This window comes from Acipenser ruthenus, chromosome 56 (genome assembly GCF_902713425.1).
Source record: "Acipenser ruthenus chromosome 56, fAciRut3.2 maternal haplotype, whole genome shotgun sequence".
Classification (NCBI taxonomy): Eukaryota; Metazoa; Chordata; class Actinopteri; order Acipenseriformes; family Acipenseridae; genus Acipenser; species Acipenser ruthenus.
In genome coordinates, this window is record NC_081244.1 from 5,972,768 (window position 1) to 5,995,657 (window position 22,890).

Consider the following 22,890-nt stretch of genomic DNA (forward strand, 5'->3'; position numbering starts at 1 on the left):
GTTTGGGTGAAAAACTGTTTGTCATTATCAATAAATGATTGTATCTACAGCTCTGGCCAAAAACTTTTGCATCCCCCTATAGAATGAACTAATTTTGTTTCACAAAGTCGAATGAAACCTGCTGGATAACGTCACGTTAACATATTGAATTACATATTGTAGTTTATCATATATGACAAAATTGAAAAATGTGACATTTCGAAATCTAACATGAAATTCTACTGTACTGCTATTATGGCTTCCGGTAGACTTTTGCGATATCGTGTTGTAGTTTCTTTGATTACATGATTAAATAAAATATATAAATTATGTTTATATATATTTTAAATTTGTATTTATTTATTTATTTATTTTAATTATGTCGCAATTCTAAAATCTTTGGCTGTCGCTGTACAGTCCAGACATTGACAGGCTCTTAATTCAGGTTGCAAATTCTATCACTTGAAATCAACCAAAGCTTTATATTAGCACAGAGCTGGCTCTCACTTGTGAAGGACAGCAATCTCATTCTCCAGCATGGCCTCCTTGCCCTTTAGCGCCCTCTTCTGGATGCACTTCACAGCTACAAGCTTCTGGGTGCGCCGGTCCTGAGCCAGCCTCACTTCAGAGAACGAGCCTCTGCAAGAATTACAAAAAACAAACAAACCACACACTCTTCAATAAATGGAAATGCAAACAGTGGCACTACAGTGGCACTGCAAACAGACAGTGGCACTGCAGACAGACAGTGGCGCTGCAGTGGCACTGCAGATAGACAGTGGCACTGCAGACAGACAGTGGCGCTACAGTGGCACTGCAGACAGACATTGGCACTGCAGACAGACAGTGGCGCTACACTGGCAATGCAGACAGACAGTGGCACTACAGTGGCACTGCAGACAGACATTGGCGGCTACTCACTCCCCCAGCTTCTCCTTCATGTCGTAGACTGCAGAGATATCCTCTGTCTTCTTCTGACGGTCTTTAATAAGAGGCATCTTCACCCACGAGGCGAGGATCTGGCCTGACACAGACACACACACACACACAGACACACACACACACACAGACACACACACACACACACAGACACACACACACACACAGACACACACACAGACACACACACACACACACACACACACAGACACACACACAGACACACACACACACACACAGACACACACACACACACAGACACACACACGCACACACACACACACACACACACACACACACAGACACAGACACACACACAGACACACACACAGACACACACACAGACACACACACACACACAGACACACACACACACACACACACACACAGACACACACACACACACACACGCACACACACACACACACACACACACACACACACACACACAGACACACACACACACAGACACACAGACACACACACACACACAGACACACACACAGACACACACGCACACACACACACACACACAGACACACACACAGACACACACACACACACAGACACACACACACACACACACACACACAGACACACACACACACACACACGCACACACACACACACACACACACACACACACACACACACAGACACACACACACACACAGACACACACACGCACACACACACACACACAAAGTCATAAACAAAAGTATTTGGGCAGTTAAAAAAAAAAGAGAAAAACCACAAAGCAAGTGATTTCTATCATTTCTAATTGTTCTACTGAAAGATATAAATTAGATTCGTCTTCATAATAAAACTACAAATTATTAAATTGTTACATAACATACATGAAATGCAAAATAAATAATTTCATACTTTGACAAAAGTATTTGGGCAATCAACATATTTCGCATTAAACCCATTCATTGCTAATTATTGCCAATTATTATAATTGAAAACCTAATTATAGTTAAAGCAAAAACCAGTTAAAGACAATCTGTTGAATACATCATATATAAAGACACAGGCAACACCCAAACATGACAAGTGTGCATGAGCACTAAGCTTTCCCACAGAACTCACACGCTGCAGAATTTAATATGCTCTCCTTGCTAGTCTTAAATCCAAGAGTCTCTATTGAGAAAATGCAGATTGAGACAAACGCCACATTACATTACATTATGCTATTCTCTGCATTACCAGCGCTAGACTGAGCCCCCTCTGAGAATCACCGCTCGCTATCTGCCTCTGAAGACCAGTCACCCTCAGGTTAGGTCTGCTTTACCCCATTACCCGTCTGCACCGCCTAACCCCATGCCAGTAAAACTACTGTGATTTTAATGAGGGCGCCAGTACCTGCTTTGTCGTTTAGGATTTAGCTTCTACGATCAGTGCGCTCCTTCTAAGCCCCTGTTAGTCTCTGTCTTTCTCTCCGTCTCTCTCTCTCTCTCTCTCTCTCTCTCTCTCTCTCTCTCTCTCTTAATTCTTTATTTGAAAATCACATTCTTTCACCAGCGACCTTGTCTTCCCACTCATATGCCACAAGCAAGCTGACTCTTAAAGAGACAGTGTGCACAGAATGCCAGGGAATGCTGTGGCGCTGTGGGAGGGGCAGGTAGATGCCTATCGCCACATACTTCTATAGGCATTCCAGTTTGGTATACCCCACAGCACAGAATCTGTTTATCCTGTGATAAACCCAACGTCGTAAAGAGTTTTTATACCTCAAGCTCAGCTCCGACCTTTTTAAAATAGCTGTGTGTATAATCTCATATTAATAATAATAATAATAATAATAATAATAATAATAATAATAAGGAGAACTGAAGGCAAGCCAGTCACCTTTTTAAATCCAGGAACTCCACAGTGGATGAGCTACCGCTCCCTGGGGGACAAGGAACCGACGCTCCCCTGACTGTATGACAGGCGAGGCACTTGGGACCCCCATGCTTATAGTTTTTACATATATCTATTGAACCGCTGGTCTGACTGTGATGGAACTTGGTAAGGACATTCCCTTGGGGAATCTAGCGTTGGCTCCCCCCGACTGACATCTCCGCAATCCCTCCCTAACGTCAAAAACAACTAAAACTGAAGAAAATAAAACCAGTTTGCTGCACGACCCTCCGGTCAAGCGTCCAGAGCCCTGACCACTACTCCACACTGCTGCCCCTGAAACATACTAAAAATATTTCTAAAAACATTTAAAATCCAAGCATGTTCACTAAAGACCTACGTGGCACCTCTGCTTACAAACCCCTACTGTTCTTAATCTCCCTGACTTGTCTAATACAACCTCTAGGCTTTTAAGTGCATATCTCTACAGGGTCTGGTCTGCAATGCGATCCTTGTCAGGCAACAATCTGATTCAGGTCTGTTTGCCAATCAGAGAACTGCATTACACCCTATGGGGATTAGTGTCTAGCAAAAGCGTGCCAGGTGAGTCATACCAGCGTGGGTCCAATGTAATATGTGAGGGAGGAAAGCTGGCTGACGAGACCCAAACACAGTGTCTCACCAGCACAACCTAATCATAACCGCCTTTAATTTGTACACTTTTCGCTATTTAAAAAAAAGGGCCTTTTTAATTGCTTCCCTACACAGTCTGTATTCCCTGAGAGAAAATATCAAAGTAACATAAACCGTGCAGCACACTGAAGGCGTGTCTAATATTTTGTCCAAATTCTTCTAGAAGCAGTAACACTTTTTAACCACAGGAGGGCAGCAGAACATTAAGCTATGATTTTTTAGCCATGAAACAGAAGTCAACAACAATTATTATTATTTATTTATTTAGCAGACGCCGTTATCCAAGGCGACTTACAGAGACTAGGGTGTGTGAACTGTGCATCAGCTGCAGAGTCACTTACAATTACGTCTCACCCGAAAGACGGAGCACAAGGAGGTGAAGTGACTTGCTCAGGGTCACACAATGAGTCAGTGGCTGAGGTGGGATTTGAACCGGGGACCTCCTGGTTACAAGCCTGTTTCTTTAACCACTGGACCACATAGCCTCCTGTACAATACAAATGCAGCCTATTTCTTTACAAGAAGTAATTTGTAAAACGCAACCTCATAGAGAGAGAGAGAGAGAGAGAGAAAGAGAAGGAGAGAGAGAGACAGAGAAGAGAGAGAGAGGTAGAGAGTACAATAAAATGTTTGTCTGATGCAAATATTTCTTAAATTAAATGTTCATCATCTTTGTGACTGATCAATTAAATTTCAAAGAAGTGGGTCATGTCACGGTGTCATGTTCTGGTGCAGCAGTAAAACAGCGGCTTGACACCTGTTTCCAGGAGACCTCGTTTGAGGTGGCTGTGTCGAACCCTGAGTCTCTCCCCTGGTGTGCCGTGCAGTGGCAGTCTCCTGAAACCAGTTTCCTTCAGTTTAAGCCAATCAGAGTCTGAGCAGATACTAATGGGCGGAGCTACCCAACTTTGTTCACATTCTAAAGGGGCGGGCCCATCGTACTCGGACAACAAAATTGAACAGAATCTTTAAAACATATTTTTAGACTTTAAATATTTTATCCCCGCAGCGTTGGCGCCATTGCAGTGAATGGGCAATGCTGGGGATTTATCTTACAGCAGTAGTCTTGCAAAATGCAATATAACATTACTCATAATCCACAAATAGATGCATTTGGGTGCCACATGTGTATTGGTGTCACTATGCTGAGTGAGTATTTTGGGAAAGACGATATCAATCCTATTTGCAAAGCAGGGAAGGTACAGGGATCTTGGTGCTGGTCTACCATTTGCCCTTCAAGCACTAGGCATGTTAAACGCACACCATGGGTAAAACTCTCATCTCGTTCCCAATATCAAACTGGGGCTGTTGCCAGTTCCACCTGCAGTCTGCAGTCCAATCTGCAACTGAAAATGACATAACAGCCACGCGTCACGCTTTTGTATAATCGCTATTTATAAATGAATTCAACAATGTAATAAATGAATGCTCCCCTGACAGTATGAGATAACTCTCTCACTCGCGTCCTTTCTCATTGGACGCGCGTTAGGTGACTTTCAGCACCAGTGAGGGGAGATCTGACAGACAGACAGCCCTGATTGAAATGGATTTGATCCCAGATCTGCTGCTGATTGAAATCGACACACATTGAGTCCTAGTTATTCTGGTGCTAAGTTGGGTGGGGGAAATCCCTTGATGCAGCTGTTAAAAGATCACGAGGCAATTCTATGCTAAATTTAGAGTCACGTCGTGTTATTTTAAAATCACAGCAATGCTTACAGATATTAATACAAAGCATCAGTGAGGGATTTAGCCTGGGTTCATGAAACGTTTCAAAATATGCACTGCCTGGACACTTTATTAGGAACTGGCTACCCAGACTGGGTTTGGGGCATGTTCTCCTGGTATACCCCTGGTCCCTGATTACTCTGAACGAATGAATGGCTTAGCTTTTATTATCAGAAGTGTGTCCCCATTGACATTAGATTCTGGCCAGGTTATTTCAGGGTGGTTTTAATAAGCAGAGAGTAAGAATTAACATCCGTGATACTAAGTGGGCTGGACTCGAGATTGAATATGTACATTTCTAAGAAGAGATGGGTAAAAAACATGAAGGCAACAAAGTTGAGGCATTCTGTAAAGCTGTATGGAAAAGCTTAAGGGTCTGCATAGCTAGGGCAGCAGTGTGGAGTAGTGGTTAGGGCTCTGGACTCTTGACCAGAGGGTCGTGGGTTCAATCTCAGGTGGGGGGACACTGCTGCTGTACCCTTGAGCAAGGTACTTTACCTAGATTGCTCCAGTAAAAAAACAACTGTATAAATGGGGGGTAAAAATAATGTGATATCTTGTAACAATTGTAAGTCGCCCTGGATAAGGGCGTCTGCTAAGAAATAAATAATAATAACGAGAGCAACAGACAAGAGAGTGGAACTGAGAGGGAGAGAAAAATAGAGAGAGGCAATGCCACAGTTACTAAAACTCAACGTTTTAAATCATTTCTAAATCTTTTGGGGATTAGGAGGGGCAGACAGACCTAACTCACAAGCCTCTTGGTGCAGAACAATAAAGAAAACACATTTCTAGAATGGACTTACTGTAGTGGAACATATACAGTCTAAGACACACGCAGCAATGTTTCTGATTTCGCTGAGAGTGTAGCTCTCAATTTCAACGACAATCAAAAACGTTTAAACCACAACAGGGTCTAAATAAATGGATTAAGTGTATTAATACCTTTTTTTTTAGATTTAATGCGGGCGACACGGTGGTGCAGTGGTTAGCGCCTCACAGCGCCAGGGTCCTGGGTTCGAATCCAGCCTAGGGTACTGTCTGCGTGGAGTTTGCACTGTTCACGTGGTACTCTGGTTTCCTCCCACAGTCCAAAGACATGCTGTCCAGGTTGATTGGTCACTCTAAATTGCCCTCTGTGTGTGTGTGTGTCCTGCGATGGACTGGTGTCCCGTCCAGGGTGTAGTCTCGTCTTGCACCCTGTGTATGCTGGGTTAGACTCCGGCTCACCGCGACCCTGTAAAGGAGTAAGTGGTTAATGATAATGGATGGATGGATTTAATGTGTGTTTCCTAAATGTCTGCTGGCTGTCTCAAGTTGAAAGCCCGCTTTCTCTTGCACTCTTTGTATGACAGATGCAGCAAAGTGCGCCGCAGAAAGAAATGCACTCTCAACACGATTAGAGGCAGCCACTGAGAAACAAACACTTTCATGCTAGGACAGATTTGCTTCTAACCCGAGATTGTTATTACAAATCAGTAACCAGAGCTAGTATCGTTGTGATACGGTCCCTAGAGTCAACAGGATAACTGGAGTGACAACACCTGATGCCCCAAAATGTTTTTTCCAGATGGACACATTGGCAGACACTGTAGGTTACAGTTCAGTGTTACTGATTCGCCTGCTGTGGTTAATGAGCCTTTACAAATCGGTGACTGTATCTTTAAAAGCAAGTGAGGTAGATAAGCGAGGTTCATAGTTCATTTGCATCAGCTAGTGGGGTGTAGTACTCTGTAGATTATCTCTCAGTTTGCTCAGAGGGTGCTGAGTTGTACAGATGTGCCTTGGGTGTATCCAGACTCGTGATTTAAACTTTATCGGACCTTTGTTTGATTCCAAAGCACAAATGTACACGTGTTAAACTTGACACAGAGTTACGTAAGGCGGTCAACACCCTCAAACAGCAGACTGAAGATGATGGCCAAGTTTTTATTTTCTACTGGGAGGTGATGGGAGGCGGCTCCTTCAGGGGGTGGCTCGGAGATCTGGAGGTGTAGGAATGATTGGGGCAGCAGTGTGGAGTAGTGGTTAGGGCTCTGGACTCTTGACCGGAGGGTTGTGGGTTCAATCCAAGGTCGGGGACACTGCTGTTGTACCCTTGAGCAAGGTGCTTTACCTAGATTGCTCCAGTAAAAACCCAACTGTAGCTTCCCTCCCTCACAAATTATATTTTGTAATCTGTACACTCTGCGTCTAATCATGTAATAAAACCAGGAATGGGTGAACCTGCTATACAATTCTTATTTCCATCCCAGTACCTTGGTAATACAGAACACTGTGTTCACTGTACAGTAGACCTGACTGGATAATGTTTACACTGACCTCTATTCATAGAAAGCCTGCAGCTCCATGCTTCAGTGATGCACTGCCTTGCTGGGGAAAAAAGGAGGCTAGAATTAGCAACAGCATTTCCACCTTATATAACAACACAGAAAAATAGAGGACAGCAAGACTGGGTTATCTTAAAGAGGAAGTAGTCGGGTTCCGAAAAAATATAGCGTTCCCCGTCCCCACGTGTTGCTACAACTGTTTAAATAACGTACCTGTCGTTTTTATTTTCATTTTTAGCATCCTGACAACTTTTTACGCTTATAACTTTGAAGTCTGTTTCAGAGCTCTTTTCAAAATGTCCGTTCTAGTGCACTGGGGTTCGAGATCTGTCCTCTAAAACACTAAGAAAAAAAAAAACCAAAACATAACAACAAGTCCTCTGGCTTTTCAGTCCAGTACCACATCCTGGATCGTTATCGCTGTGTTACTTGTTTGACAATGTGGGCAATAATCCTGACACTATCAGTGCACTAGAGCAGACATTTTGTAAAGAGCTTTGAAACAGACTTCAAAGTTATAAGTGTAAAAAGTTGTCAGGATGTTCACAATGAAAATAAAAATGACAGGTACGTTATTTAAACGGTTGTGGCAACACGTGGGGACGGGTAACGTTATATTTTTCAAAACCTCAAGCTGCTTAATTTTAACTGGCTTATTTTTATTGTGTGCTTCTAAAAGTCACCTGGTGTATCGTTCTCTGTTCCAGTTATTAAATAATTATTTAAATACAATACTTTCCTCACTGAATACTTCCTTTATAAAACAAAACACGGGGAGTTAATAAAACAGACATACATACATTAAAATAAACCGTGGATAATAATAATAATAATAATAATAATAATAATAATAATAATAATAATAATAATAATAATAATAATAGTGTCGCGTGTCGTGGGCCTTCCGCAGTTGCCAATGGCAACCAGGCGCCTTGCTCAGTATTTTGGAATTATGATAAAAAATAAATTAAAAAATTAAAAAAAAAAACCTAAACAGCAAAAAGATTTGACAGATTTATTTACTTATTTCAATTTCAGACGGGTGTGATACGTCCTAGTTTTGGTAGCAGACACTTTTTGAGAGGTAACGGTTGCTAGAGATAAGCATTAAGTAGCGATCGTGATGTTAAAGATTTTTGAAAAGTAAGATTTTAAAAAATATATATCCTAAAACCGTTAACTATACAGCGTGATCAACATAATGTAAACAGAAAAAATGTCCCTTTAAATTCGCTAGACCAATAGTATTGGTGCGGTGTTTTTAAAAGGCAAAAAGTTAGTAAAGGCTAATTGAAAGCGCTTTCAAAGGAAATCGTATAGGAATTCTGTTATTTAAAATATTAGTTATGATTTGCGATGATGACTTAGTCCAGAAAATAGTTTTTAATAATAATAATAATAATAATATTAATAATAATAATAATAATAATAATAATAATAATAATAATAATAATAATAATAATAATTACATTAAAACGCAGAGGTTGATACAAACAAAATTCAGATCTAAATATAGGAGGCTATAGGCTTTCAATCGTATATACAGTCTTGTACAAAGCACTGTAACAATTAAAAACTAAATATACATACAATATACAGCGATGAGTGTATATTGTGCGTTATTTGAAACGTCGCTGTGTGCGCAATCGTACTGCTGTGTTTGTCTTTATTTATATATAAAATTGACGTACGTGGTGGATGAAATTCTCACTTTGAGAAAGAAACTACTTCACAACATTATTATTATTATTATTATTATTATTATTATTATTATTATTATTATTTATTTCTTAGCAGACGCCCTTATCCAGGGCGACTTACATTCGTAAACAAAAAATACATTTCAAGAATCACAGTACAAGGAATAATTACAATTAAGAGCAAGATAAAATACAATGACTTTGGTTGATAACATATGTTAATTCAATCAGGAGAATGTATTGTTTTAGTTTTTTTGATATAAAGAAAGAAAGAAAGAAAGAAAGAAAGAAAGAAAGAAAGAAAGAAAGATATTGCGTTTATATGTTTCAATTTGTGCAGCTTCTCAAATTCACACACATACACCGTTTATAAAAACACTGTGTAAACAAAACACTACGGCTGACCTCACTATGTGACATGCTCGTTTTTGCCCACGTTTAAATATTTAGAAACATTTTAAACCTTTAACATTTGGCAAACCTTTAAACTGTGAAATATTAACTTCCCTAGTGCTGGTGGTCGTGTTTCCCAGCTAATTCAAAATGAACGACCCTATAGGTGGACGAAAAAACAAAAACGCTCTTTTCTAGTCTGTGGATCTGTTTTTTTTTTTGGGTTGGGGGGTTTCTCGTCCCCCTATGGAAGACGGATATCTTTTCCCCCATATAAAGTAATGGAGACAAAACTCATATATTTATGATGTGTCTAGCTATTTTCAATATTTCACGCATTAAAACGTCACGGTATGTACAACTTTAAAAAAAGCTACAAAAAAAACGATCCACATTTTAGATCTGTAATAGGTACTGAAAAAGGAGAATATTATTTAGACGCTTGTATTTTTTTTGTGTGTGTGTGTGTGTGTGTTTTTCCCCCAATATTAGGAGAAAAGAATGTCATCTATGAACGCGGAAAAGGAAAACACTTCCTAAAGGTAGGATTTGATCTTTTGTTTAAACATTTGAAGCCGTAGCTTTGATACTGAACACAAAAGGTAACCTCTTTGGCTTGAATGCTTTAGTTAGCTGCCGATAGGAATGAATTAGCAATGTAAAATGTGGGCTGCTTTGTATGTTAAGTGGCCTTTGTATTGAGATTTGAGATTAGGCTGCAATGGCCACCTGTCAACACTAGAGGGGGGTCAAGTTGCAGATTGTATTAATCAGGGGTCACTTGATCAATTTTGTGTGTTTGCACTGAAAACACCGACCGGAGATGAATTTAACCAGTTTAAAAGATGAGACGTTTCAATTGATTCATATTACCTGTAAATAATAAAGGAAGCGCATCAAATGCATATCGTTGTTGAAATCTATTTCAGATCTAAACGAATAATAATAATAATAATAATAATAATAATAATAATAATAATAATAATAATAATAATAATAATAATATTAAATACATTTTAAATTTCCATTATAAGGTTGACATACTGTCTCCTTCTTTTGACTTTAGTATCTCGTTATTTCGAATTAGTATCTCGTTAATTCGACTTAGTATCTCGTAATTTCGATTTATTGTAGTAAGTCGAAATAACGAGATACTAAGTCGAGACTAGGTATGTCAACCTTATAATGGAAATTGAAAATGTATTTCGTTTTTCTTTTTGTTTTTCTGGCGTGTTTACTTCTGTAAAGCATCCATCCTTTACTTTCATTCTGCATCTTAAAAACTGGGACTTGGGTCACAAGGGAGAACACACCTGGACCGTACTTCTCGTATATGGACCAGCACGCTCGTGTTCTACCTATAAATCAAAATTTTTTTGGAGCGCTTCCTTATATGGCTCTGAAGGCTTGACCAGCACCCTATACATTAACGGCAGCTGTGAGTTATTCTGTATGGCTGACAGTTATGGAGCGGTAAGCAGACCAAGGCGGTGAATGAACAGTTAAAACTCCCTTTGGACAGAAGATCAAAATAGATCAATAAATAAATAAATAAAACTACAGCAAAATATATATATTATATATATATATAAAACCGTACTGGACTGCGGTTTAAAGACTGCAATTTGCACAGAGGTCAGTTGACGGCGTATTTTTTATAACTAACTGCATTGCTTTAGGAGTATAGGGAGAAAGAGAAAGGGGGGGGGGGCGAGAAGAGGGGGGGTTGACAAGAGAGTGTGTGAATTTTATTTAGGGGGAGGAGTCGAATTAAAGAAGAGGGGGGTGAGAAAGCCCAGTGACGTCTTTATAGCAGCTAGCTTTTTTTAAGCCGTGAAGCAATTCGGTCAAGCAGTCCATGTTCACCCGAAGAAGAAGCAGCGTTATTTCTGCCGGACAATATAATGGAGCGATGCGCGTTATAGGGGAAGCATAGTCTGGGAGAGAAGGACGCAGCGCAGGGGATTCATTTGAAACACGACGGCAGCGTTTGGGGCTTTTGTTTTTTTATTTGTTTTAAATCTCAAGTCTCCTCCGTGAGATTTAAGTTCTCCATGCGATTCTTCAGACTGACATTCAAGTGTTTTGTTGACTGTTTTTGAAGGTGCTTTTTAAAACCGACGTCGTACCATTTTCTTTATATATATAAACATATATATTTATAAAAAAAAAACTCATTTTAATTTCTGTTAAAAAAAAAAGACTGGTTTAATTCCACCTGTTCTTGACAATCTCACCTCCAAAGACACTTCTTTTTGGGGGTGGTGGTGGGGGGGGGGGAGAATTTAAAAAAAAAACGGTACGATAAGGACAAAAGAAATCGGTTGGTTTATTATAATATAAAGTGACTATCAATTTGTGCTCGCGGTTCTTTTGTTTTACTCTTGGTTTAACCAGAGAATACAAAGAACAAGGCTCTGTTTGATTGCTGTTGGTTCCAGGGATGGAGAATAGCGAAGATTGCGCAGTGACCGTCGTCCCGGGAGAGGAGAAGCAGAGACACCTCATCCCAAACGGCAATGGACACTCGAGCGACAACGGAGCGCTGTCCGGCGGAGGGGCGGCCGGCGCCGCAACACCGCCGCCGGTCCGGGCCAGCTACCCAGAAAGAGAGACGTGGACCCGGCAGATGGATTTTATAATGTCCTGCGTGGGATTCGCTGTGGGTTTGGGCAACGTGTGGCGGTTTCCTTACCTTTGCTACAAAAACGGAGGAGGTAGGATACCTTTTATTAATAATAATAATAATAATTATTATTATTATTATTATTAAAATTAATAATAATAATAACAATTTATATAATAATGTAATCCGTATAATTGATCAAATAACCCTTTTTAATACATGGCATATTGAAAATAGCTGTGAATATATATATATATATATATATATATATATATATATATATATATATATATATATATATATATATATATATATATATATATATATGTTATAAGGTCGCCACGCATGAAAGAGTTAATACCACTCAAATCAATACTATCTATCTATCTATCTATATCGTTCCTTTATATATATATATATATATATATATATCTCCGTGTTGGCAAATATATGGGTCAGAAATGTGTACGTCTCTATTGTTTTCAATACTCACTCTAAAGTCTTTTATTTTCTTTGAAGAAGAACATAGGAACATAATTTTATAAACTACATTTCCATTTTTTTTGCCGTTAACAAAATTAGAGTAAGTTATAACAGCATAGTATAAAAACACCACGTAGATGTTAATCAATGCTATACATTTCACAGCAGCCTGTCTCACATGTGAACACGGCCACAGAATGGGTTCAATTCACTTTTTAGTTGACTCTTTCCATGGCCAACGTTACTGCAATCCAATCACAAACGTTATTTACGCCTTCTCTCTCTCTCTCTCTCTCTCTCTCTCTCTCTCTCTCTCTCTCTCTCTCTCTCTCTCTCTCTCTCTCTCTCAATTTTTTTTAATATTTTGATAAACCTGCAGTCTCCAGACATCCTTTTCATAGCTGTCGACTTTATCATTTTTTTTAATTTCTTATTCAGAACGCCATCTCTCTCTCTCTCTCTATGCGTTCTGCCTGCTTAAATCACAAATTATAATCTAGTTTCAACCAGCACTCCCATTTAATTTCTCAATAGGTCAACCGCAAAGCAAACAGAGATCACACAATTACTTACTAGGTATAACTTAACACTGATGGAGGCATTTGTGGCTCTCAGTTCCATGTCTCTTACTCTTTTAAAGGAATTGCACGTGTGGCCTATTAAAGTAATCAATTAAAGAGACAATCGCGAATTTGCCTATTTTGACAATTGTCCAAGAATTTCACTTCCAGTAGTTTGATTTCATACAAGCAACAAATCAAAACAATGGGGTGTTCTCATACATTTGCACATAACTGCATGGATTAAAGTATAATACAGGGCAGCAGTGTGGAGTAGTGGTTAGGGCTCTGGACTCTTGACCAGAGGGTCGTGGGTTCAATCCCAGGTGGGGGACACTGCTGCTGTACCCTTGAGCAAGGTACTTTACCTAGATTGCTCCAGTAAAAACCCAACTGTATAAATGGGTAATTGTATGTAAAAAATAATATGGTATCTTGTAACAATTGTAAGTCGCCCTGGATAAGGGCACCTGCTAAGAAATTAATAATAATAATAATAATAATAATAATAATAATAATCATAGCTCTTAGAAACTGATCAACTTTAATTCCAGGATTTTGTCTGTGGAGACATCCTATATGAGTCACCACTGAGTCACTGCCTAGTACTCAGTCCAAACAGCCTAAATAAGGCCAGACCATTTTGAAGTTGCAGGCTCATTGAAACGAATGCATTTTAAAACAGTGCTGTGTTGTATGGTAATCAGCAAAACTCTGCCATTGGATTTACATAGAAGTGTTTTGCTGCATTGTTTCAAGGTCTTCAAATACTGCACTGCAAAGTTATGAATGAGGCTGCTGCATAGCTGTGGACAAAAGTGTTGCATTACCCTACAGAATTAACTCGTTTTCTTAAAATCGATTGAAGCCTGCTCAATAATGTTAGGTTAACATGTTGAATTTCATGCCATTTTGTGGGTTTTCCATGTAACGTGAAACTGATACAAATTGAAACATGTGACGTTTCGAAGTCTGAAATACTGTGCTGCTGGCATTATACAGATTGTCTCGTATTTGATTGCCACTTCAAGGTTGCTTCAGATAGGGCTTACAATTGGGATGTCTCTAAAATAAACTGGCAGCCTTAACCGGGTGTGAGCCAGACACAGCCAGTTCTGGCTGGTCTGGTAAACGCATGAGCACTGTATCATGTAGATACAGTCATCTAAAGATGTGCTACTGCCTGCTGTTGCATCTGTGAGTAGTCTAATACAGAAAGCGCTGGGCTGCAGTGTGGAAGGCAGCGGGTTTGAGGAGCTCAGTGGTTAGATAAAGAAAGCACTGGGCTGCAGTGTGGAAGGCAGCGGGTTTGAGGAGCTCAGTGGTTAGATAAAGAAAGCGCTGGGCTGCAGTGTGGAAGGCAGTGAGGTTTGAGGAGCTCAGTGGTTAGATAAAGAAAGCGCTGGGCTGCAGTGTGGAAGGCAGCGGGTTTGAGGAGCTCAGTGGTTAGATAAAGAAAGCGCTGGGCTGCAGTGTGGAAGGCAGCGGGTTTGAGGAGCTCAGTGGTTAGGGTGCTGGGCTGCAGTGTGGAAGGCAGCAGGTTTGAGTAGCTCAGTGGTTAAAGAAAGCGCTGGGTTGCAGTGTGGAAGGTATCTGTTGTACAAACATCCCTGATGAAAATATCTAAAAGCACTTCCAGAAAAGCTGGACTTGGTTCAAGACAAACAAAGAAAAAAGCGTTTTTTTTCCCACAACCTTACAACACCTGTGTGTCTGTTTCTAACCTGAAAGGGAGACACTGTCTTTACTATCAAGCAGAGACCAAGATAGTTTGCCTGTCCGGTTCTGATTAGCAAGTTAAATAGAATTTGGCTTATTCCCCCAAGCTCTCCGTAACAGAATCATTAGACAACAAGTCAAAGATCACCTGGATGCTGCACGTTGTTGTAGAATTGCTGTTTCTAAATGCATTCACCAACCTCCAATATTTCCCAACAGCCTTCAAGTCCACCCCTCATATTTCTACAGTCCGAGATTTAAAACCAGCGTCTTGCGTCCTTGACATAGGGCGCCCGTATAGGTGCAGTTAGCAAACCGCAGCCTTATGCGAACCTAAACTATCACCACTGCCCAGATCAATACGACTGATCCCATTATCTACAGAGAAAACCATTTCTCCAGGGGATATGTTTTATCTTTATGGCCCTCGCAAGGAAAAATACAGTTTGACCTTCCAGAGGGAAATCAATACTTGACCTCAGAGGTTAATTCGTAGACCAAAATTCAGATCGTATAACTATGTGAGAGATATAGTATTGCTTTAGACCTAATGCTTCAAGCTCCCATATTTGGTTCAAGTTGTGCTTGTGGGTTGGGAGGTTTTCATGTCTTTTTGCCCACCTTTGCCTCGCTGTGTTTGAACATTCAGGTTTGAACAATACCAGCGACAGATCTGATGAACTGGAGAACTGATCTGATGAACTGTATAACTCTTGCTAGTCCGACAAAACCTAATACCTGCTGTAAAACTGAATACCGCATTCAGACGCAGCCCAAATTTCCCACCCTCAATTTGAGGAAAAAAATTAAACAGATACGCGTTTACAAAGAGACTTCTGCTGTGCAAAACTGGCACAACACAGTGCAGTTTGTAGAGTAAGGTGGGTCTTTTTGTTAGACATGCTGAAATTGTAAACGTTTTTCTTGGAATTCCTCAGGAAGGTTGGTTTGTGTGTTTTCTCAGTTGCTGTTTGCGTACTTGGCTAGTCTTTTGTTGGCGATTTCAACACACGCATCACTATACTGTACTGGAATTCAAGATGCAGGCTATTTTTGAGAAGCGTGTCTTAAATTCAAAGGAATACGGTGTGTGTGTGTGTGTGTATCTATGTATGCAGAGTTACATGTTTAGAGTAGACTATGGAGTGCTGTTCAATGCAAAGACAAGCTAAAAGACAGACAGATTTAGAGAAAACTGACAATAACTCAGTATTTGGGGCAACAGAACTATTCAGAGTGATTGAAAACCCCATTAGTAATGCAAAAAAAAACAAAACTCCAAGCAATTCAAATGAATCTCACTCTTTAAGATAACTGTTATTTCAGTATCAAGTTGGGAGTCAACAATAGAGGCTTAGATATCCTTGCCAGTTAGAAAGAAAAGCTACATCATTTATACAATGGAGTATTCACTTTGCAGCGACAGGGTAAGGCAAAAAAATAAATAAATCACAAACCTAAAAGCAAAAAACTTTTTTAAATCTCCTTAAAACTGGCCAGTTCCCCAAGCTTTTGAACAACAAGGCTCAAGGCATCCCTTGTTCAGTTCTCCTGAGTCACAGATGCCAGCTTGGGTTCTGTACCTGCCATCTTTGAAAGGTCCATTTACACACAAAACCGCCACACAGTGCATCAGTCTGTTAATGAACTGTGAACGTGGAACCTTTCTATCTCAGGCCAGCTTGACTGATTTAAAATCCAATTATTCATTTAACTTCTCTGTTCTGTTTTGTCGTCTGCAATTCAAAGCCCTCCCCCCCCTTCTCGGCTTTTTCAGGAGAAAAAACCTTTTTGCACTTTCTCTTTCCCCTTTGCAGTGCAAACTATTCCAGATTGTTTTGAGTTTTTTTTTTTTAAAAAGATCATTGATAAATCAAATCACAAAAATCCTTATCATCGGTTTACGTTAATGTTGCGTTAGGGGTCTGAGTGAGGAAAACTGGACTCCATACTCCGAGTCTTGCTATAAATCATTTAATTAAAAAAATGTATATATATCTATGAACATAATTTAGATCTTTTATTTAACATCATGTAATCAAAGAAACTACAAAATGATATCGCAAAAGTCTACCGGAAGCCATCATAGTAGTACAGTTAGATTTCGAAATGTCATTCTATATAGAGGGGGTGTAATTCAATATGTTAACAAGGGAACATTATTCAGCAGCTTTCATTGGACTCTATGAAGCTGAGGGAGTTCATTCTATATAGAGGGTGTGTGATTCAATATGTTAACAAGGGAACATTATTCAGCAGCTTTCATTGGACTCTATGAAGCTGAGGGAGTTCATTCTATATAGAGGGTGTGTGATTCAATATGTTAACAAGGGAACATTATTCAGCAGCTTTCATTGGACTCTATGAAGCTGAGGGAGTTCATTCTATATAGAGGGGGTGTGATTCAATATGTTAACAAGGGAACATTATTCAGCAGCTTTCATTGGACTCTATGAAGCTGAGGGAGTTCATTCTATATAGAGGGTGTGTGATTCAATATGTTAACAAGGGAACATTATTCAGCAGCTTTCATTGGACTCTATGAAGCTGAGGGAGTTCATTCTATATAGAGGGGGTGTGATTCAATATGTTAACAAGGGAACATTATTCAGCAGCTTTCATTGGACTCTATGAAGCTGAGTGAGTTCATTCTATATAGAGGGGGTGGAATTCGATATGTTAACAAGGGAACATTATTCAGCAGCTTTCATTGGACTCTATGAAGCTGAGGGAGTTCATTCTATATAGAGGGGGTGTAATTCAATATGTTAACAAGGGAACATTATTCAGCAGCTTTCATTGGACTCTATGAAGCTGAGTGAGTTCATTCTATATAGAGGGGGTGTGATTCAATATGTTAACAAGGGAACATTATTCAGCAGCTTTCATTGGACTCTATGAAGCTGAGGGAGTTCATTCTACAGGGGGATGCTAAACTTTTGGCCACAGCTGTATATATGTTCCGAATCGGCAAATCTATACATTAACCAGTCAATGTATAGATCTACCAGCTCATATATAGATTGCTCCTAGGTACTGAGATTACGTGCAGTAAGTTGTTAAGAAAGCTAACACTGACAGTGCCTTTGAGAGCCCTTCAAGGTTCTGGTTTAGCTCTTAACCGCTGTTATCTTTGTAGATTTCCTCCTACCCACCTGCTTGCTGTGAGGTTTAGGGACCAGGTCAATGATTAACTGAAGTAGGAGTGGCCACAGGAAACCAGGACAGTGGAGCGTGGTTCAACGCACCCCTTTAAAATCCGAGAACCGTGCCGCTGTCAGTCTGTCTGCATTGCCATTGATGATTGTTTGGGAGGGGTATAGTTATATGCTGCCAATGTGCCACCACTGCCTCTTAGTATAATACAGAACCATTGCCACTGTAGTGCCACTGTCTGTCTGCATTACAAACTGCTGTCCTTTTCCTCTTAGTATCCCACATGCTGCTTTAGTGTCAGTCCAGGACTTTTGTGCTCAGATCCAGTATTTGTGGCTAATTAGATTTCATTCTTATATCACTTGCCCGCTTGCAGATTATGCCAGATCTGTAAGACAAGCTTCACTAGCTCAAGAGGCATTACGTATTAACAAGCCGCGGAGGGTCAAAGTCTGAAGTCGCTGGGAGTCTGATCTTGAACTGAATGTTTAGTTTCCCCATGAAGCAGAATCGCAACATACAGAAACCTTGGAAATGAGATCCTCATTTGTGGAATAACTACAGTACTTATACAGAGAGTATAAGAGCCTCTCTTTCTCTTTCTCTGCTCCACCAGCACAGAGCAGAGGGAGGCTGTTCAGAGAGTATAAGAGCCTCTCTTTCTCTTTCTCTGCTCCACCAGCACAGAGCAGAGGGAGGCTGTTCAGAGAGTATAAGAGCCTCTCTTTCTCTTTCTCTGCTCCACCAGCACAGAGCAGAGGGAGGCTGTTCAGAGAGTATAAGAGCCTCTCTTTCTCTTTCTCTGCTCCACCAGCACAGAGCAGAGGGAGGCTGTTCAGAGAGTATAAGAGCCTCCTTTTCTCTTTCTCTGCTCCACCAGCACAGAGCAGAGGGAGGCTGTTCAGAGAGTATAAGAGCCTCTCATTCTCTTTCTCTGCTCCACCAGCACAGAGCAGAGGGAGGCTGTTCAGAGAGTATAAGAGCCTCTCTTTCTCTTTCTCTGCTCCACCAGCACAGAGCAGAGGGAGGCTGTTCAGAGACTATAAGAGCCTCTCTTTCTCTTTCTCTGCTCCACCAGCACAGAGCAGAGGGAGGCTGTTCAGAGAGTATAAGAGCCTCTCATTCTCTTTCTCTGCTCCACCAGCACAGAGCAGAGGGAGGCTGTTCAGAGAGTATAAGAGCCTCTCATTCTCTTTCTCTGCTCCACCAGCACAGAGCAGAGGGAGGCTGTTCAGAGAGTATAAGAGCCTCCCAGATTTAGCAGTTTTGTAATTACCATTGGATTATACAGAGGCACTGGAGACTAGACAACTACTGTATATAGCAATACAGCTTCCAAAGCTTTAAATATCTTCCCTTAGTGAAATAGACAGTCTGTCTTAAATTTAAAAATCAGTTTTCTTAACTATTTCCATCTGCACCTTGAAACCAGTGTGTCAAAGTCAATCTCGCTCCCAGTATCAAACTGGGACCAGTTCCGTTTGCAGTCTACAATCAGCAATCTGCAACCGGACACATTACCCAACAGTCAAAGATCATCTGACATCAGCAGCTGTGATACTAAACAGACTTGACGGCAGTCCTGGGATTAGCCAAGTTTTCACATCTCGTCACTTCCCAGCATTCTGCGAGGGCGGGTTATAGTAAAGGGGCCATTGGAGCTGATCAGCACAGCCTGTGCTAAGTCGATCCTTTATCTAACAAAGTCATTGTGCAGATAACCTTTGCCTTGCTGATATATGTGTGCTTTATGGCATTCCAACTGCTCGATCACATGACTCGGGCCGATGCTCTTTTAACACCTGCATTATATATAGCTGCTACTTCCTTAAAACATGATCCGAGTCACGTACCACAGTATGATATACAATGGAATTAATTAGCGTGCTTGTCTGTCTGGGAGTCAAAAGCCCAGCGCTTTCTTTATCTAACCACTGAGCTCCTCAAACCCGCTGCCTTCCACACTGCAGCCCAGCGCTTTCTTTATCTAACCACTGAGCTCCTCAAACCCGCTGCCTTCCACACTGCAGCCCAGCGCTTTCTTTATCTAACCACTGAGCTCCTCAAACACACAACCTTCCACACTGCAGCCCAGCGCTTTCTTTATCTAACCACTGAGCTCCTCAAACCCGCTGCTTTCCACACTGCAGCCCAGCGCTTTCTTTATCTAACCACTGAGCTCCTCAAACCCGCTGCCTTCCACACTGCAGCCCAGCGCTTTATTTATCTAACCACTGAGCTCCTCAAACCCGCTGCCTTCCACACTGCAGCCCAGCGCTTTCTTTATCTAACCACTGAGCTCCTCAAACCCGCTGCCTTCCACACTGCAGCCCAGCGCTTTCTTTATCTAACCACTGAGCTCCTCAAACACACAACCTTCCACACTGCAGCCCAGCGCTTTCTTTATCTAACCACTGAGCTCCTCAAACCCCACTGCCTTCCACACTGCAGCCCAGCGCTTTCTTTATCTAACCACTGAGCTCCTCAAACCCGCTGCCTTCCACACTGCAGCCCAGCGCTTTCTTTATCTAACCACTGAGCTCCTCAAACCCGCTGCTTTCCACACTGCAGCCCAGCGCTTTCTTTATCTAACCACTGAGCTCCTCAAACCCGCTGCCTTCCACACTGCAGCCCAGCGCTTTCTTTATCTAACCACTGAGCTCCTCAAACCCGCTGCCTTCCACACTGCAGCCCAGCGCTTTCTTTCTTTCTTTTTTTCTTTCTTTCTTTCTTTCTTTCTTTCTCTAACCACTAAGATACTACACCTCCCTAGGGCCACTTTCACAAACCTTATTAACAGTCTGATAAATCAAGTTTATGTCAAACAAGCTAGAAAGAATCTAGCTAGAGAAGGCATGGTCTGATATCGTACTGAGCTGTCAAGAATGTACACAGCTCAGGGGCTCCCAAGTGGCGCATCCAGTAAAAGCACTCGCTAGAGTGCAGGATGTGCCCAATATTCTAGACGTCGCCGGTTCGAGTCCAGGCTGTTCCTTTGCTGACCGAGGACGGGAGCTTCCAGGGGGCGGCGCACAATTGGCCGAGCGTCGTCCGGGGGGAGGGAGGGTTAGGTCGGCCAGGGTGTCCTCGGCTCACCGCGCACCAGCGACCCCTGTAGTCTGGCCGGGCGCCTGCGGGCTTGCCTGTAAGCTGCTCAGAGCTGTGTTGTCCTCCGACGCTGTAGCTCTGGGTGGCTGCACGGTGAGTCTGCAGCGTGTAAAGAAGCGGGCGGCTGATGGCACACGCTTCGGAGGACAGCGTGCGTTCATCTTTGCCGCTCCCGAGTCAGCGCTGGGGTGGTAGCGGTGAGCTGAGCTTAAAATAAAAAAAAATAATTGTGCACTACTAAATTGGGGAGAAAATAACAAAAAACTAATTGGAAGCTACTAAATTAAAAAAAAAGAAATGCACACAGCCTGGAGACTGGAGCACACACAGCAAGGCACGTACTCTGCTTAATATTGCTGAGGTTGTGAGCATTTATCATAAGCAGTAAGACATAACAGTAACCCCCTATCCTGAGATTTATACTGTAGTGAGTTGTCCTTGGCAGCCTCTGCTGTTATTATGACTTGGAGAGTTGTATAAACCATGACTGTGGCGACAGTGCTTTGTTTTTTTGCCTTTTACAATCCTATTTGGCCACCTTATCACTGCCTCCCTTTCTGTAGTGTGAAAGGTATTTTGATTCTTGGCTTGCTGTTCTGTGCTATTCCTGGAATTACCTGTAAAAAAACAATTCCAAAGTTTCTACCTTCCACACTGCAGCCCAGCGTTTTCTTTCTCTAACCACTGAGCTCCTCAAACCCACTGCCTTCCACACTGCAGCCCAGCGCTTTCTTTATCTAACCACTGAGCTCCTCAAACCCGCTGCCTTCCACACTGCAGCCCAGCGCTTTCTTTATCTAACCACTGAGCCCCTCAAACCCGCTGCCTTCCACACTGCAGCCCAGCATTTTCTTTATCTAACCACTGAGCTCCTCAAACCCGCTGCCTTCCACACTGCAGCCCAGCGCTTTCTTTATCTAACCACTGAGCTCCTCAAACCCGCTGCCTTCCACACTGCAGCCCAGCGCTTTCTTTATCTAACCACTGAGCTCCTCAAACCCGCTGCCTTCCACACTGCAGCCCAGCGCTTTCTTTATCTAACCACTGAGCTCCTCAAACCCGCTGCCTTCCACACTGCAGCCCAGCGCTTTCTTTATCTAACCACTGAGCTCCTCAAACCCGCTGCCTTCCACACTGCAGCCCAGCGCTTTCTTTATCTAACCACTGAGGAACTCAAACCCAATTATAAACATGAAAACACCACAGCCTACATTTCCCCCCTATAGGTAAATCACAAGGGCAATTTGCACACAACGGAAAAATATGCAGAAATAGATGTACCCATAAAAAGGTGTTAAAAATCATACAGAGGTCAACGGCAAGTTTAGATCATTGTGTGTGATTCGGGACACAGGGGATCAGGCGAGGGTGATCCTGGGAGGGTCCAGCGGCCTGGGCGGTCATCACAGAGACCCACAATGGGCCTTCAGCCATCTGCCGGGTGATGTCAGCGCTTGACCGCACATGACAGAGGGATTAAGAGAAGTGTCGGCTAATCTTTTAATCCTGATTCGCTGGCTAGCACCCAAGTCTGCATTGGCACCAGTCTATGCAGCCCATATATATATATATATATATATATATATATATATATATATATATATATAGCAACTATTTATCAGTCGTGCAAT

The 22,890-nt window shown here is 41.6% G+C and overlaps 2 protein-coding genes across 5 annotated transcripts in view; one reads left to right on the plus strand and one right to left on the minus strand.

Moving 5' to 3' along the window:
* The window catches only part of pnck (pregnancy up-regulated nonubiquitous CaM kinase), a 29,739-nt gene that overhangs the window by 6,403 nt on the left and 446 nt on the right, over positions 1 to 22,890 (minus strand). The window contains exons 2-5 of one of the 4 annotated variants that reach the window (XM_059017485.1): positions 7,507 to 7,557; positions 6,130 to 6,421; positions 901 to 1,003; positions 487 to 618 (exon numbers count right to left, since the gene is read on the minus strand). In XM_059017485.1, coding sequence (XP_058873468.1) covers positions 487 to 618; positions 901 to 977 — 209 coding nt within the window. In that variant the 5' untranslated portion in view covers positions 978 to 1,003; positions 6,130 to 6,421; positions 7,507 to 7,557. Of the gene's footprint in view, positions 1 to 486; positions 619 to 900; positions 1,004 to 2,010; positions 2,250 to 2,283; positions 2,519 to 6,129; positions 6,422 to 7,506; positions 7,558 to 22,890 lie in introns of those variants that run through there. The other 3 variants (XM_059017487.1, XM_034006918.3, XM_059017486.1) reach the window with 3 other exon arrangements.
* Positions 10,134 to 22,890, plus strand: part of slc6a8 (solute carrier family 6 member 8) — a 43,022-nt gene continuing 30,265 nt past the window's right edge. The window contains exons 1-2 of the mRNA XM_034006911.3: positions 10,134 to 10,149; positions 12,049 to 12,324. Coding sequence (XP_033862802.3) covers positions 12,051 to 12,324 — 274 coding nt within the window. The 5' untranslated portion in view covers positions 10,134 to 10,149; positions 12,049 to 12,050. The remainder of the gene's footprint in view (positions 10,150 to 12,048; positions 12,325 to 22,890) is intronic.